Raw genomic sequence first — 14,704 nt, forward strand, 5'->3', positions numbered from 1 at the left:
ATGCTTCAACTTGAAGCTATTGGTGGCAGGACATCCACTAAGACACCCTGCTGGGTGTGTGCTGACCAAGGAGACCTGTGGAGAGGTGATTAACAAAATGAAACCATTTAATTGGGAGTTTGCTACATGTATTAGGAAGTAGGTAATATTACTGATTGAGAGTACAAAAATCCCCTTGAAAATCAAAGAACTCATTAGTGGAAGTGTGCCGAACAAATAAACTGTGATCACTTTATATTTTTTCCACCTAAATGTCAAAAATCTGTGAAACTACTTCATGTGACAGTTTTATGTTGTGTGAATAAGGAGAACAAGGAAAACAAGGCAGAGAAAGAGAAAAGAACAGGGATATTTTTGTTTGAAAAATGAATTTATTACTAGAAAACCCATTAATTAACACATTCAGGAACAAAAGATATTCCTGTTTATAATATCTTTTCTTGTAGATATTTGGGCAGGGAATCATGGAATCATAGACTGCTTTGCATTGAAATGGAAGGGGCCTTCCATTTCAAAGGGAGATCATCTCATTCCAACCTCCCTGGAAAGAGTAGTGACATCTTCCACTAGACCAGGTTGTTCAAAGCCCCATCCAACCTGGCTTGGAACACTGGCAGGGATGGGGCATCCACAGCTCCAGGTGACCTGTTTCAGTGCCTCATTGCACTCTGAATAAAGAATTTCTTCCTAATATCTAATCTAAATCTCTCCTCTTCTAGCTTGAAATCCTTCCCCTTGCTTTACCCCCGTATCCCTGTGTAAACACATCTCCTTTTTTATAGGTTGCCTTTGATTACTAGAAGACCACACTGAGGTCTCACCAGAAATTTCTCTTCTCCAGGCTGAACAACCCCAACTCTCTCAGCCTTTTCTTATAGGAGAGATGCTCCATCCCTCTGACCATGTTCTTGGACCTCCTCTGGGCTCACTCCAACAGGTCCCTGTCTTTCTCAGACTGAGGACCCCAGATCTGAATACAGTATTCCAGATGGTATCTCATGAGGGCAAAGAGGGAGAATCACCTCCCTTGACCTCTTATGAAGCAGCCCAGGATGCAGTTGGCTCTCTGGGATGTGAGTGTACATTGCCAGCTCATGTCCAGTTTTTCATCCATGAGAACCCCCAAGTCCTTCTCATCAGAGCTGCTATCAATGAATTCCTCTCCCAGTCTGTGCTCATGTCTGGGATTTCCCTGACTCAGTTGTGGGACATTGCACTTGCATTTGTTCAAGTTTATGAGGTTCATATGGGCCCACTTCTCAAGCTTTTCCAGATCCCTCTGGATGGCATCCCATTCTTCTGTTGTGCCAACTGCATCATTTGGCTTGGTGCCATCTGCAAACTTGCTGAGGCTGCACTTAATCCCATTCTCTGTGTCACTGATGAAGATATTGAGGAGCACCTGTCCCAGGACAGAGCCCTGAGAGACACCACTTGTTACCTGCTTCCACCTGGACATAGAGCCATGGTCCCCAGCTCTCTTGCTGCATCCATTCAGCCAATTCTCTATCCACTGATAGAGAAATATGTATTGATCTGGCTATATATGGCTATATAGGCTAATATGATAGCCTATTTGTCAAATCCATGTCAGTCCAGTCTAGAAAGACAAGGATGTTGTGTAGGACCATCTTGAAGGTTTTACAAAAGTCCAGCTAGATTACATTTCTCTATATGTTGACCTTTTAGAGCGTTGCAGTCATTCCATCATAAAAAGCCACCAGAGTGGGCAGGCACAATTTTCCCTTGATGAAGCCATGCTAGGATCACCTTCTTTTCTTGCCTTAGCATTGCTTCCATGAAGACCTGCTCCATGACCTTCCCAAACACAGACGGAAAGCTCACTCATCCATAGTTTTATGGGTCTTCCTTCCACCCCCTTTTAAGCATAACAACTTCTTTTTTTTTTCTTTCTTTTTTTTGGGTTTTTTGTAGTGTTAGCTGCATGAATGTGTAATGGGAACATGGAGGATGGTGTCCCTAATTATAAACATACCTTCCTATAGTAGGAACTGCATAATAGTTCTGGTGTTCTTCAAGGTATCTTACCTTTCTTTGAGCTCTTAGGTGTTTCTTCCAATGCTTTCACTACAATGTAGATTATCCCAGGCTTCAGATTACATTATTTTTGAGAGGTTACACTGCACATATGCAATCCTAATGCCTAATTTGCTTCAAAGAAGCACCAGTAGGTAGCCCAATAGATTACAGTACGTTAAGGTGACTGAATATTTTATTAGGAGTTATAAATCTTTAAAAGAAGGACTCTCAGGCTCTGGGTAATCCACTGAAGATCTACCTCAAAAGCAAATGTGTGTATCTGGCCTCCATCCAAGATAATTTGGAACTGAAAGGGCTTTGTCTAAAAAAAATTCTTATGCTTTTCAAGAGAAGTTTGAGAACGGTCTAAACATTTAGTAGCACGGACAAAACTTGGTTCAAACCTTATCCAAGCAAGTGAAATTAATAATGGCATTTCTCCAAAAGTTAGTCAGAAAGAGCCAAACAGTAAGACAACCTGGTTATGAATAAATTACAAAGCAGAAGAAAAAAAAAATTAAAAGTTGTGCTTGGTATTCTTGTGTTTTCTGAGAAGCCTGATGTGCATTTACTGCAATGTAAAAGAATGGCAGCTGCAGACCAAAGAAGCCTTTCTGAAGTGTCACTTTGCTTGAGAAGCTACTACTTGGTCACTGTTCTAGTAGACATGGATAAAAAACTTTTAACTGCAACATAAACAGTGTCAGAAGAAAAACATATTTCCAAAATGCTTCATTTTCTTCTCTCTGGAGAAATACTTGAGTTCAACATTGATAAATACAGTCTAAGTAAGAGATTTCCTGAAATTTTCTTGTCTTTCCATCCCCAGATTTCCCAGGGGGTATGTGCTTGACCCCAAAGAAGTGTACATCCAAAGGACTTTGAAACAGAAATAAGAACAAAGAATAGAAATAGGAGCTTTTAGAATGACACAGGATTTAAAGCAACCTCACTGAGGATAATCCTTTCCCACAGTCTCTAATGCTGGAAAATTCTCATTTCAGTTCCCAAGCAGTTTTCAGACATTCTCTTAGACATTTTCAGGGGAAAAAAAAAAAAAAAAAGCTCGGGATTGTAATCTGCTTTTTTCCACTTAGAAGCAGAAACAGTCATTGAACTGTCTCCTTTAATACCTGTACTCTGGGAACCATCATGAGGGGAGTCAGGTAAAAGTGTCTGAAAGGCAGCTGTAGTGCCAGTTTTGGAACTGTGTTCCAACTTAGGTTAGTGAGATAGGATCTTCAAATGAACATTACAGGCTTCCTGTCATATTTAAAGCAGATTCTTTAACTAAAGAAATGAGCCTTAACAAATAACATGGTTGTGGATTTGGGTTTTTTTAAGGTATGTACAAGCATGAAGGAAGGACTTCACTGATAAGAAAGTCATTGAAGAATATCAGTTCCTTGAGAAGGTTTAACAAAATAGTAGGAACTAAAACCTATGGGATCCACAACACTAGATTTGAAGAAGTCCATTGAAATAAAGGAGCTAGTTCTCAGAAGATTAGGTGTTGCTATTGGCAGAGGGAAAATCAACAAAACTCCCTTCTGAAAGCTGAAATAGAGCTCCAGGGGCAGGGTTTGAGGATGAAAGCTGAGGTGGGAACATTAGCAGTGTTGAGATTAGAAGGGGAAAAAACAAGCTCTGATGCAGGGTCACACAGGCTGCTAAGAGTGTAAGGAACAGGAGATATGGAACAAAGAAAGAAGAAATTTGGGAGTAGGTGAAGCTTACTGAACATATATGTATAGGGACAATATGTCATCAGAGGAAGGCTACAGGAGGAGCCTTGGGTTATATGAAGGTGGGTATCACGCTCAAAGCAGGGGGCTGCTGAGGAAAAACAGTGAAACTGCATAATAGCAGCTCCTCCAGCATGAAGAACCTTTGGGCTACATCCATCACCAAAAAAGGCTTTCACCAGTGCGTGAGCAGAAGGGTGTTCTTCCCCTAAATTTTGAAGCAGGACATTTGGCTGAAGACAAACACCTTTCCTGAAAGGGATTATTGGCTGCAGATTCAGCACCTCTTGGTCCTGCAGCCAGAGCTCCAGTCACTAGGCTGGTCATAGCCAAACACATTGCATAGCATGCCAGGAAAACAACTACACCTACAGCAATCTCTCTGCAACAGGCTGGATTGTATTGCAGTTAGAAATTAATTCCTGTGGAAATAAAATATTGAAACAATCATGGTAAGACCAATAAAACTTTAGAAAAGAAAAGCAGATAATTTGATATAGAGAGCCATCTGAAGTTAAAATAGCTTTGATGGATGTGTGGAATGAACTTCAGACTTTGTCTTCCTTGGTTTTGAGCAAATTGATATGGTAATTTTTTCCAAAATGTTATCCAGAGTATTAGTGGGTTCTACTAATTACATGGTTGGAAAATCAGTGGGTTTTATTTCTCATTAATCTTTCAGGTTTCTTCTGTGTAGTTTCTCATTCAGATGCTGTCATGCTGTAGTCAGATGCTTTTGGTGCACTGGTGTAGTGGTTAATCTTACTCAGATGTGTGACTGTGTTCTTAGCCTCCCACTGCACCCTCCCTCCTTTCTGCATTGATCACACCAGCACTGAATGCGTTTGGAGGCTAATTGGGCAGAAAAGTATCCATTCCTTCTGTCCTCCCTCAAAGTAAATAAGCTTTTGCAAATTTTCTTCTTGAAACCATTTAAAAGGGCCAAAGCCAAAAAAGAGGCTGAAATGCAGAGCTGAGTGGGACTGTCCCCTTGGGAACCAGCTGTGCAGATTTCTAAGGTGTATTGTTAAATGTCACATCCTGAGGGTGGCCTTTTGTTCTTGGTGAATGAAGGGAGATTTAAAGGACACTTATAAAATGAGAGTTTGGTAGATTTATATGACATTAAATTAATGGTCTGTGTGGTCTGTAGTGAAAGCATAAAATCACAATATATGCTATCCAAGATTTAGCATTTTCTCCTGTCTGTGTAGGAGCTTTTAAACAGAGGGTAAGCACCTCAACTCTCCTCATGGATTAGTGTAGAGTCCTTTTAGCTGTTGGGGTGTCCTTGTCCTTCAGCCTCCCCCTATTGCATTATGATCCCCAGAGCAAGGAACCGAAACTCCTCACTTCCTAATGTTCTGGCCTTTGAGGCAGAATTTAAAGATTTACGTATGAGAATGTGTCAGATGTTTGAGAGGTAACAAGTAACACGTCACCAAGACATGTGTTTGTTCCTGCTCTTACAGCACTTGACCTATCCCTATCAATATTAACAATTCGTGAAAATTAGGGGCATGGATGACTCTATGTAGCAACAGTCTAGGTTTTGCTTATTGAAACTGAAATAAATATGATTTCAGGAAAATTTTTATCTATCTGAAACAACTTGAGTGGTTCTCTCCATTGTGTTCAATGTGACAACCTTCTTAGGATGGCTCAGAAGTACCTTGGATGGTTGATGGTCTTCATTGTTTATGTGTGCTTTGGCTGACTTGTTCAAACACCATTTTGTGAGATGTCCACTCCAAGAAGAATTCTTGGGAGCCATTTTTATTGTTGGATTTGCTTGTAACCACACAGCTATAAAAGTCAGAATGCTTTCCATCTTTAAGGACTACGTCGTTTGTCGCTTGACACAGTTGTAGTGCCTCCTCCCTTCTGAGAATTTTTCTATTCCATCAATTTTGTTGTTTGGTTGGTTTAGAGATGCCCAAGGCTATTATATTTAATGTATATTTTGGATATAAAGAACAGGTGTATTTAAGATTTTAATTACTGTTAAAATGTAGCAAATGACTACCATTATAGTGAAAAAATAGATTATTGTCTTCCTTTTCATATTCTCTCTGATTTCCATAAGTTTTAATCTAAGAGTGATACCTTTTGCTGAATATGACTCAAGCAAATGCCACATGTATATGTTGAGAAGTTTGGATTGAGACAGTCCTGATTGTCTCTAAGAGTCAGAGTTCATTTTTATTGAAGAGTATTAAGGCATTGCTGTGTTTTGGATCAATTTGATTCTATTTTGGGCTTTTCTCAAATTATGCTGATGCATTTTGTTGGTAGCAAAGGACTATTTTCAATCATTTTGAAATAGAGCAGTATCAGGAAAATTATCTCTTCCTAGCTATCCCACACACCAGTAATTATTATTAAAGGAATATTAAACAGACTTTTGTTTTCTGGAGAAACAATGAGAGCACCATTTCTAGTGCACATGAAGTTAATGAAGACCTCTTCAACTGTCTTCTTTATTGTCCCAGCGCATATTGATTCTTTGTTAATGTTTTATCATCCAGAACCCAGTAACATCTCCAAAGTCATGATTTTTTTATATTTCACAGGCAGTAGAACAAAAATTTCTTAAATATTTGCGGGAAATAAACATAAAGAAGCTTTCTTTTTACCTTTCATTAAATGCCTCTCTGGTAAAATGTGTAATACAGGCCTATAAATGTAAGACTATAAATACATACTCCTAGAAAGTTCTGAGCCTGAGAACATCAATCAGCAGGGGCCCTTTTATGTGGCTTCATGCAGTGCATTCAGTTCATTTGCTCCTTACATGGTTTGGCTTAGGTATATGTGCACTTGTGTAGCTCTGTCTCCCTGCCTGGTTTCCTGACAAATGTAGTTACACAGCCTGGGTGAACAGACTCTGAAAACACAGTTAGATTTGGAATCAAAACATTATAAATGGGAGGAAACTAGGAATTAGTTGGTTTTGCAGTGTTTAGCTATATGTAGTATTGGGTATTGCCTTTGGCAGATATTCTTGTTTGAAAGCTCACTCAGTCAATATTAAGTCAACATTTTAAGGAATCTGAAAACACCAAATTGTTTCTCTCTCTTTCCCACTGTGGGCCAGGCTGATTTCAGATAGCTCTCTCTCAGAACTTCCTGGAAGACGTTTCAGTAAGTTCTATCACATTTCTGTTCTGTAGAAACATTTTGCCCCTCAAAACTTTTGCAGTTGATCTCAATTAGAGAAAGATATTTTTAGCAGCTGTTTATGAAAACTAGTCTTTTATTAGGCTGAATTCCCTAGAAGTCATCAATAAATATGTAATTGTTTGCAGTGGTGGACTGTAGTTGGCTTTTTAAAATAGATTTGCTATACTATTTCTCAGACTTCTTGAAAGATGATCTCAGACAGCCTTTAGATCTCATGTATGGCATTGCAGATAATATCCCTTTACCATGAATTTTGGTGAGAGCGGGTTTTCCTCCCTTCCATGGTATGAGGCCTGGTCCAGCAGCAAGCACAGCACCCTGATTAGGTGTAGCAAGGTGCTTATGCACAGGGAGGAGCTGGAGTGAAATGTGTGAGCTGGGCAGACCCGTGCACGAACCAAACCCCTGACTGTGGTGTTAGTGGTGAGTGCCTGCACAAATACTGAAATGTGAGAATGCTCAGAAGACGCTTGGGCACAAGTGTCAGCAAGTGGTGCAGAAAGAGGAAAGACAACATTGCCCTCAGAAAAAATGGTAACTTTTTCTCCTTGTTTTACTTCTAGGTCCTACTTAGACATGTATAAGGTGATAATATTTAGTTACCTCTTCTGGTTTGTGCTTACCATAATCTTCATCACGGGAACCACAAGGATCAGCATATTCTGTATGGGCTACTTGGTGGCCTGCTTCTATTTCCTTCTCTTTGGTGGAGACTTGTTGCTGAAGCCCATCAGGAGCATTCTGCGTTACTGGGACTGGCTGATTGCCTACAACGTCTTCGTGATCACCATGAAGAACATCCTGTCGGTAGGGACCTGTTGCCTTTCCTCTGCCCTCAGCACTTCTGTTTCACTGGAAGTGTGCACAGTGCATTGAGCAGTCATTAAAAATCCTTCTTCAGGACCACAGCCTTCTGCAAGCACAAAGCAGTCTCCATTTCAATTCTGCATTGCTAGGGAGTGGCAGTGCATATCCATCATAGGGAAATGTGCACCCATGTGCTCACTCGGGCTCTGTAAAAGCTCACAAACTGCTTTCAAAGGGCCAGGTTCTGGTTTCTTTGCCTAATGAAGTCTCTCCTTAGAAGTCTCATGAAAAGTGGAGTGAAAAAATGAGTAAGAAATGCAAAATTAGTCATGCTGTTGATAAGTAGTGCTCATTTAATTAGACAATTTATTTAAATAAGAATTTTCATACTAGTATGAGATGCAGTTGTGTGATGTAATGTAATTAGTGAGGTTGACTACAAAGTTACACACTCCATTCCTGTTGCTTTTGGAACTAGTTAATATTCAGGTGGAAATAGATGTATTTGATAATTAAATGTTAAATTCTTCTGCAAAATATGAAAGATTTTTCTTGTATTAATTAACTCTTTTATATGTATTCTTGCGGTGGTACTGACAGGTGATTAAGACAAGCCAGTAATTTCAATCTTTTTGAAAGATAAATTTAGATTTATTCCTGGCAGTTGCTTTTTAGCTTTGAACAGTTTTAGTGCTGGACTGCAAAGAACAGACATTTTTCTTTTTTCATTTATTTAAGTCACTACACTGAAATAAAATAGATTTATGGGTGGTTTGAATTTACAAATGTTCTAAATGCTTACATATGTGCTTCATTTTATGCTTGGGAATTCAGTGGAGCTACATGTGTCTTAAACTTGTCCATGTATGTTTGCAAGATTAAGTCAGTGATTTATAAAAGTTGCTTAGTTGTCACATTACATCGTATGCCAGATGTGTCCCTTTCTGTGCAAAAATGCAAACAAGACCCACATGCCTCCTATCTCACTGATAATCAAAAAATCAAATTCTGTCTAAGATTAGTTTGTATCCCTGGTAAAGACACTCTTCCAAGCTCTTTCAGTAATGAGAATAATTTGGCTGCCCTTGGCTGTATTATGTCTCATGCAATGTAAAAAGATGCAATTTTTCTTATCCTCATTACTGCTATGTCTTGTTATATGAAACTGCTCTTTTACTTTGCAGATAGGAGCATGTGGCTACATTGAATCATTAATTGCGAAGAGTTGCTGGGTGATTCAGGCATTTAGCCTGGCTTGTACAGTTAAAGGCTACCATATTCGTAAGTACAGCTTATTTTTCTCCATAATTTTCTATAAAGAAAGAATCACCTCAAAATCTTCTACCATATTTAAGTTGTGCCTATTTTGATTAGCAACACAGAATATTGAAAATATTTCACAGAAACAAGGGGGACTCGTATACAGAGAAAACTACCACCATCCCCATGCATCCACCCACAGCCAGCATTTGCTGTAAATGAACAATTCACAGATATTGACACTTAACACATTTTCCCATATATGCAGGTGATGTGATGCTCTGGTTTACTGTACATCTTGAGCTAAAAGGTCAGCTCACCATCACTGCATGGACAGGGCACCTTTTCCCTGCTGCACTCCTCGTGTGCAGTGTGGACTCCCCCTCTTCCCTGTGTACCAGCTCACTGAAATGGCACAAAAGTGGCAACTTTTCTGCATGTATAGAGAGTTTAGGCAATTTTTTTTCCTTGTGATTATTTTCATGTGGTGATAAAAGGAATGGAGTGGATAATGTCTGTGAATAGAGATGAGAGAAGGGATGAATGAAGTATGGAGAGCAAAACCCTTCACATCTCACTAAGCTATTAATTTGTTGCCACTTTGTCCTGACATCCCAGATAAACAGTTTGAAAACACCTGCAGGGTTTTGGAGGTTTTTTTTTGTGTGTGTGTGTGTGTGTGTGTGTGTGTGTGTGTGTGTGTGTGTTTTTTGGGGTTTGGTTTGTGTTTTTCCTGAATTTAAAGAGCTGTTTCAGCCTAGAGAGTCTGCAGCAAAATTCTGAATTCCGGTCATCATGACTGATCCTAATAGGTAAGTGTGGAATAGCGGAAAAGAAAGTAAATACAAAGACACAAATTCACAGGATGAAAGGTGCCCAAGAATTCTTGTGTTATCCAAAACATTTTGGGCAGCAACAGAAACTTAGGCACAGGTTTTCAAATACCCCCTACAGGGTTTCGGCACAGCTTTGAAGCTCTTGGAGTTTGACCTTCCAGAGCTGTTAAGTTGGCTTGCTTGCTTGAAAAGCCAGCTTTGAGCCAGAGCCTGTCCCTGGAGTCCTTCTACTGCCTTCTATAGGGCAGCATAGGCCATGGGGTTTATAGTCCAGCTCCACAAAACCCAGTTTTAATTTTTTAATATCCCCAAGAGAACTGTCTTACAGAGAATAAAGAAAGAAAGAAATAGCCCAAGCCAAAATCTAGGGGTAGGAGGAATGGGATTTCCTCTCTGCCTGTCTCCTCCTACCCCAAAGGAAGCAGTTTTGTGGTTTCAAATATTTCTTCTCTTATGCAATGGAAAGGAGCATTGACTGAGTTGTGGAGAGGAAAAATAAAAATATTAGGTGGTGGCAGTCAAAAAGTCATTTTGACAAAAATAAACCACTTATTTCTCCTGTTGATAATGTTCTTAATTAAAAAATGAGAGAAAAAGTCACTTTGAAGAGAAGAACACAAAATATATGCCATTTTAGGAAACACTGAAATAAAATAATTCAGTGTAACAAAAGATATGCCTTTTCCATTCTTTATTTTCAAGTACTTACTAAAGTAGGGTGAATTTATATGCAAATGGTTCACTTCTGATGAATTCTAACTTGTGGGACAGTGGCACATGGGACATCACATTGTTGGAAGCTTTTCAGTTTGTTGTAAAAGAAATTTTGGTGCACCTCAAATGGAAATGCATGACAGTTTTCTTTAGGAAAATCTAAAATAATTAAATTAATTTTAAAGGCTAGGATTATTTAATTAATTAAACATTATTAAAGAATTCTTAACACTGATGGTGTCTTTTTCCAGCAACGAGCAATGTAGATTGTAAACTGCCCAGTGGTGAAGCAGGAATCATTTGGGACAGTATATGTTTTGCTTTCCTGTTGCTGCAAAGAAGAGTCTTCATGAGTTACTACTTCCTTCATGTGGTTGCAGATATAAAAGCTTCTCAGATATTAGCATCAAGGTAACAGAAAATTTAAAAGAAATTAAATTAAACAGCTCAAATCTTTCATGGTGGCAGTACTTAGTGTTTACAATAGGTAGTACAAAAACAGTCCATTAACACTTATTTAAACAATACATGCTAAATTCATAATTGCAAACCCAGCTTTGACAAAAGAAAACAAATTAATTGAGAATCTAATAGAAATTAAACAATTCTTTCTACCAAATACCATCTGCTGCTCCTGTTAAAAGCTCTGAAAGTGTGTTGCAGCATTCTCTCAACATCGATATGCATGAGAGAGAATGCCAGAGTTGCTAAGTCTTGGAAAGAAAATATTCTGCTGTCAGACCTTGTTTGAGACAATTCTTAGAAATCTCGTCACAAGAAATGTTGCAGGAGGAGAAAGACGGGAAAGTTCTTACATCTGGCTTGGGAGGAAAAGGGAACACTTTTGGGAAGTGTCACATCACTGAACACTGACTAAGTTTGGCAAGGAAGTGTTAACCTCGTTGGGCTGTTACACCACAAGCAATCACTCATAGCCATCACTAGCACAGACATTCTTCTGGTTTATGATATGAAGGCAGATGAGGAATGAAATACTGGTTTTAATGTCTATAAAGTTTCCAAGAAATTACTTTTGTTAATATTGGAATAAATGTATTGTGGCTTTTTTTTTTCCTCAGAAGACATACAGACATTGATTTCTGACTGTATTTCGGGAAAAATTTGGCTTGCATGTAATGAAATGAAGTAATTTTTATCTTCCTCTTCCAGGGATCTTTTTAAGAAGGGGACATGTTTATCTCCCTATAATAAACAAAATTCAGCCCTGTAAAGAGGGCTACCAAAAGACCTACACCTCCACCCCACGTTGCATTAGGCTTTTGTTCTGGAGTGAACTTCAGTGCTGATGCCCAATTATGCTGGATAATTGCATTTTTGTACTCTTTTTGTACCTCTTTTGGTATGCTGGGTTCACAGTGAAAACAGCATAAAGCAAAATCATGAGTATCAAAATACGTCCTACATAGCGAAATGCGCATCCAGAATGAAAGAGTGGACTTTTAAAATTACAACTTTTCTTCTTTAAAATTACAGCTTTTCCTGACAAAAGAAAGGCTTTAGATTGCTATTACTTCTTTGAGAGAGACTTTAAGACTCTTTTAAGAGCCTTAAGAGTTCATGTGTGAATTAGGAAGAATGGTCATAATGTTCAAATCAATTAACTGATTACGTTTCTAATGTAGTGGGGTGGAAAGCCATATTCTTTTGGCACACCAGAAACTTGCTCAAGGGCTTGTTATTGTCAGATTGAAAGGACCATAGTATTCAGAGGGTAAAAGTGAAGCTGAATATATGCTTATCATGGCCCTGGATAAAGCTGGACCTTGCTCACAACTACCAGGAGGACTGAGGCAGGGAATTGAGGTGATTATAATGCTGAATTGACTATAAAGAAATCCTGAGGGTGTGCAAGAAATCCTTCCTCAGCCTTGAACCTACTTGTGTTCTGTGTTTTGAGGACGGGAACTGAATTTCTTGAGAACAGCTGATAGAGGAGCATACAGGCTGAGTAGGATTCACCTGGTATTTGGGCTCAGATCTTAAAATGATTGTCTGTAAAGATGTTACTATTTTAGACAAATTGATTGCTTCTTTCAAGTCCTGGATTAGTTTTGTTTGATGCAGATAAGGTCATGTATAGAGGGAACATAGAATTCTCTTTTCTTAATTGCCATAGGGAAAACTCTGAAACATTTGACATGTCTTCTCCTTTTTCTTTTCCTCTGTCCCATTTCTGATGTAGGGGTGCTGAGCTTTTTCAGGCTACAATTGTCAAGGCTGTAAAAGCAAGAATTGAAGAGGAAAAAAAATCAATGGACCAACTGAAAAGACAGTAAGTATTTAATGCATTTATATATATATGCATATACCTATGCATACGTATATATATATATATATTTAATGATTGCTGGTATTTATCTAGCACCTTCTTTGACAGAAAAACTGGCTTCTGGTATTTATCTAGCACTTTCTTTTATAGAAATGCTTTACCATTATTAGAATTTTGTTCTATATATCTGTTATCTGTATTCCTGGAAAATTTTGTTGCATGACTGCTCTTTCGGTTTTATTTGTGGTTCCTTCTTTGGTGTTTAAGTGCAAAATATATGTTTAGCTTCACTGAAAATATTTGCATTCAGTTCAAGTGGCCTGGAGACCCTTTCTCTTTATACGGCCCATAAGTCACTTTGGTTTGTATTGCATGCAGCCAACATGCTTCTTTGGTAACTGCAGAAAGTTGAAAAAGTTTCAAAGTTCCTTCAACAGAATGCATGGAAAGCCCTAACTGGACACTTCCTAACCAAGTGTCAAATCCCACTCATGACAGTTCCTTCCATGCTGCATAATGAAAAAATCATCGGAAGATTGCAGGGACCATATTTTCTACCTGTATAGAATCACATAATCATGTAATTGTTTGAGTTGGAGGGGAAAACCTAAAGGTCACCTAGTTCAACCCCCCTGTAATGAGCAGGGACATGGTCAAAGAGATCAATTTGCTCAGAGCCCCATCCAGCCTGACCTTAAATGTGTCTGGGGATGGAGCATCCACCACCTCTCTGGAAACCTGCTCCAGGTTTTACCACCCTCATTGTAAAAGCATTTTTCTTGTGGCCAATCTAAAGCAATCCCCTTTCAGTTTAAAACCATTGCCCTTTGTCTTCACAGCAGACCCTGCAAAAAAGTTTGGCCCCATCTTTCCTATAAGCTCTCTCCAAGTACTGAATGGCTGCAATAAGATCTCTCCAGAGCCTTTTCTTCATGCTGAACAGCCCTAATTGTCACAACCTTTCCTTACAGGAGAGGTGCTCCATCTTCTAGTCACTTTTCTGGCCCTCCTCTGGACCAACAGGTCCATGTCCTTCCAGTGCTGGGCACCTCAGAGCTGGATGCAGCACTGTGGGTGGGGTCTCATGAGAGCAGAGGGGTAGAATCCCCTCTCTCACCCTCCTGCCTACTGTGGTTTGAATACAGCCTGGACACAGCTGGGTTTCCGGGCTGGGAGTGCCCATTGAGGCTCATATCCAGCCTTTCATCCGTCAGCACTCCCAAAGCATCCTCAGCAGGGCTGCTCTCAATCAGTCCATGCCCCAGCCTCTGTTGATATCAGCAGTTGCCCTGACCCAGGCGCAGCGCCTTGAATTTGGTCTTAGTTAACTTCATGAGGTTCCTGTACACCAGCTTCTTGAGCTTGTCCAGATCCCTGCAAAACGCATCCCATTCTTCAGCTGTGCCAACAGCACCACACAGCTGGGTGTCATCTGCAAACTTTGCTGAAGGTACACTTGATCCCACTTCATCCCCAGACAGTAAAAATAGCACTGGACCCCCAAGGGACACAATTTGTCACTGACGTCCGTTGAGACAAATGATCTTAAAGGGTGAAGATGTTGTACAAACAGAGCAGAAGCAACCAAATCCCTGGTTCAGAGTGGCAAGTTTCAGGAAAGGTAATTTTAAATGATAATAAGATAGTTGAGTGGGAGAAAGTAAACAGTCAGGACAGCAAGAAATCCAGCTTTCACTGACCAACAGAGTGAACATCTATGCTTGGTCCTCCCAGCCAGCCCCTTCAGAGCAATGTGTCTCCTGTTTAAGGGCAGGACTAACAACAGTGTGGAATATTTCCCTCAGAAGTGCTGCAGTGTGTGTGTGTGT

At 39.5% G+C, this 14,704-nt stretch overlaps 1 protein-coding gene across 11 annotated transcripts in view; it reads left to right on the plus strand.

Annotated features, from left to right (window-relative positions):
• PIEZO2 (piezo type mechanosensitive ion channel component 2) overlaps nt 1-14,704 on the plus strand; it is a 288,110-nt gene that overhangs the window by 227,111 nt on the left and 46,295 nt on the right. For all 11 annotated transcript variants that reach the window (XM_064433518.1, XM_064433512.1, XM_064433438.1 and 8 more), the window contains 4 exons: nt 7,532-7,775; nt 8,960-9,056; nt 10,837-10,996; nt 12,789-12,878. In XM_064433518.1, the coding sequence (XP_064289588.1) occupies nt 7,532-7,775; nt 8,960-9,056; nt 10,837-10,996; nt 12,789-12,878 (591 nt within the window). The remainder of the gene's footprint in view (nt 1-7,531; nt 7,776-8,959; nt 9,057-10,836; nt 10,997-12,788; nt 12,879-14,704) is intronic.

The sequence above is a fragment of the Passer domesticus genome, chromosome 1 (genome assembly GCF_036417665.1).
Source record: "Passer domesticus isolate bPasDom1 chromosome 1, bPasDom1.hap1, whole genome shotgun sequence".
Taxonomy (NCBI): Eukaryota; Metazoa; Chordata; class Aves; order Passeriformes; family Passeridae; genus Passer; species Passer domesticus.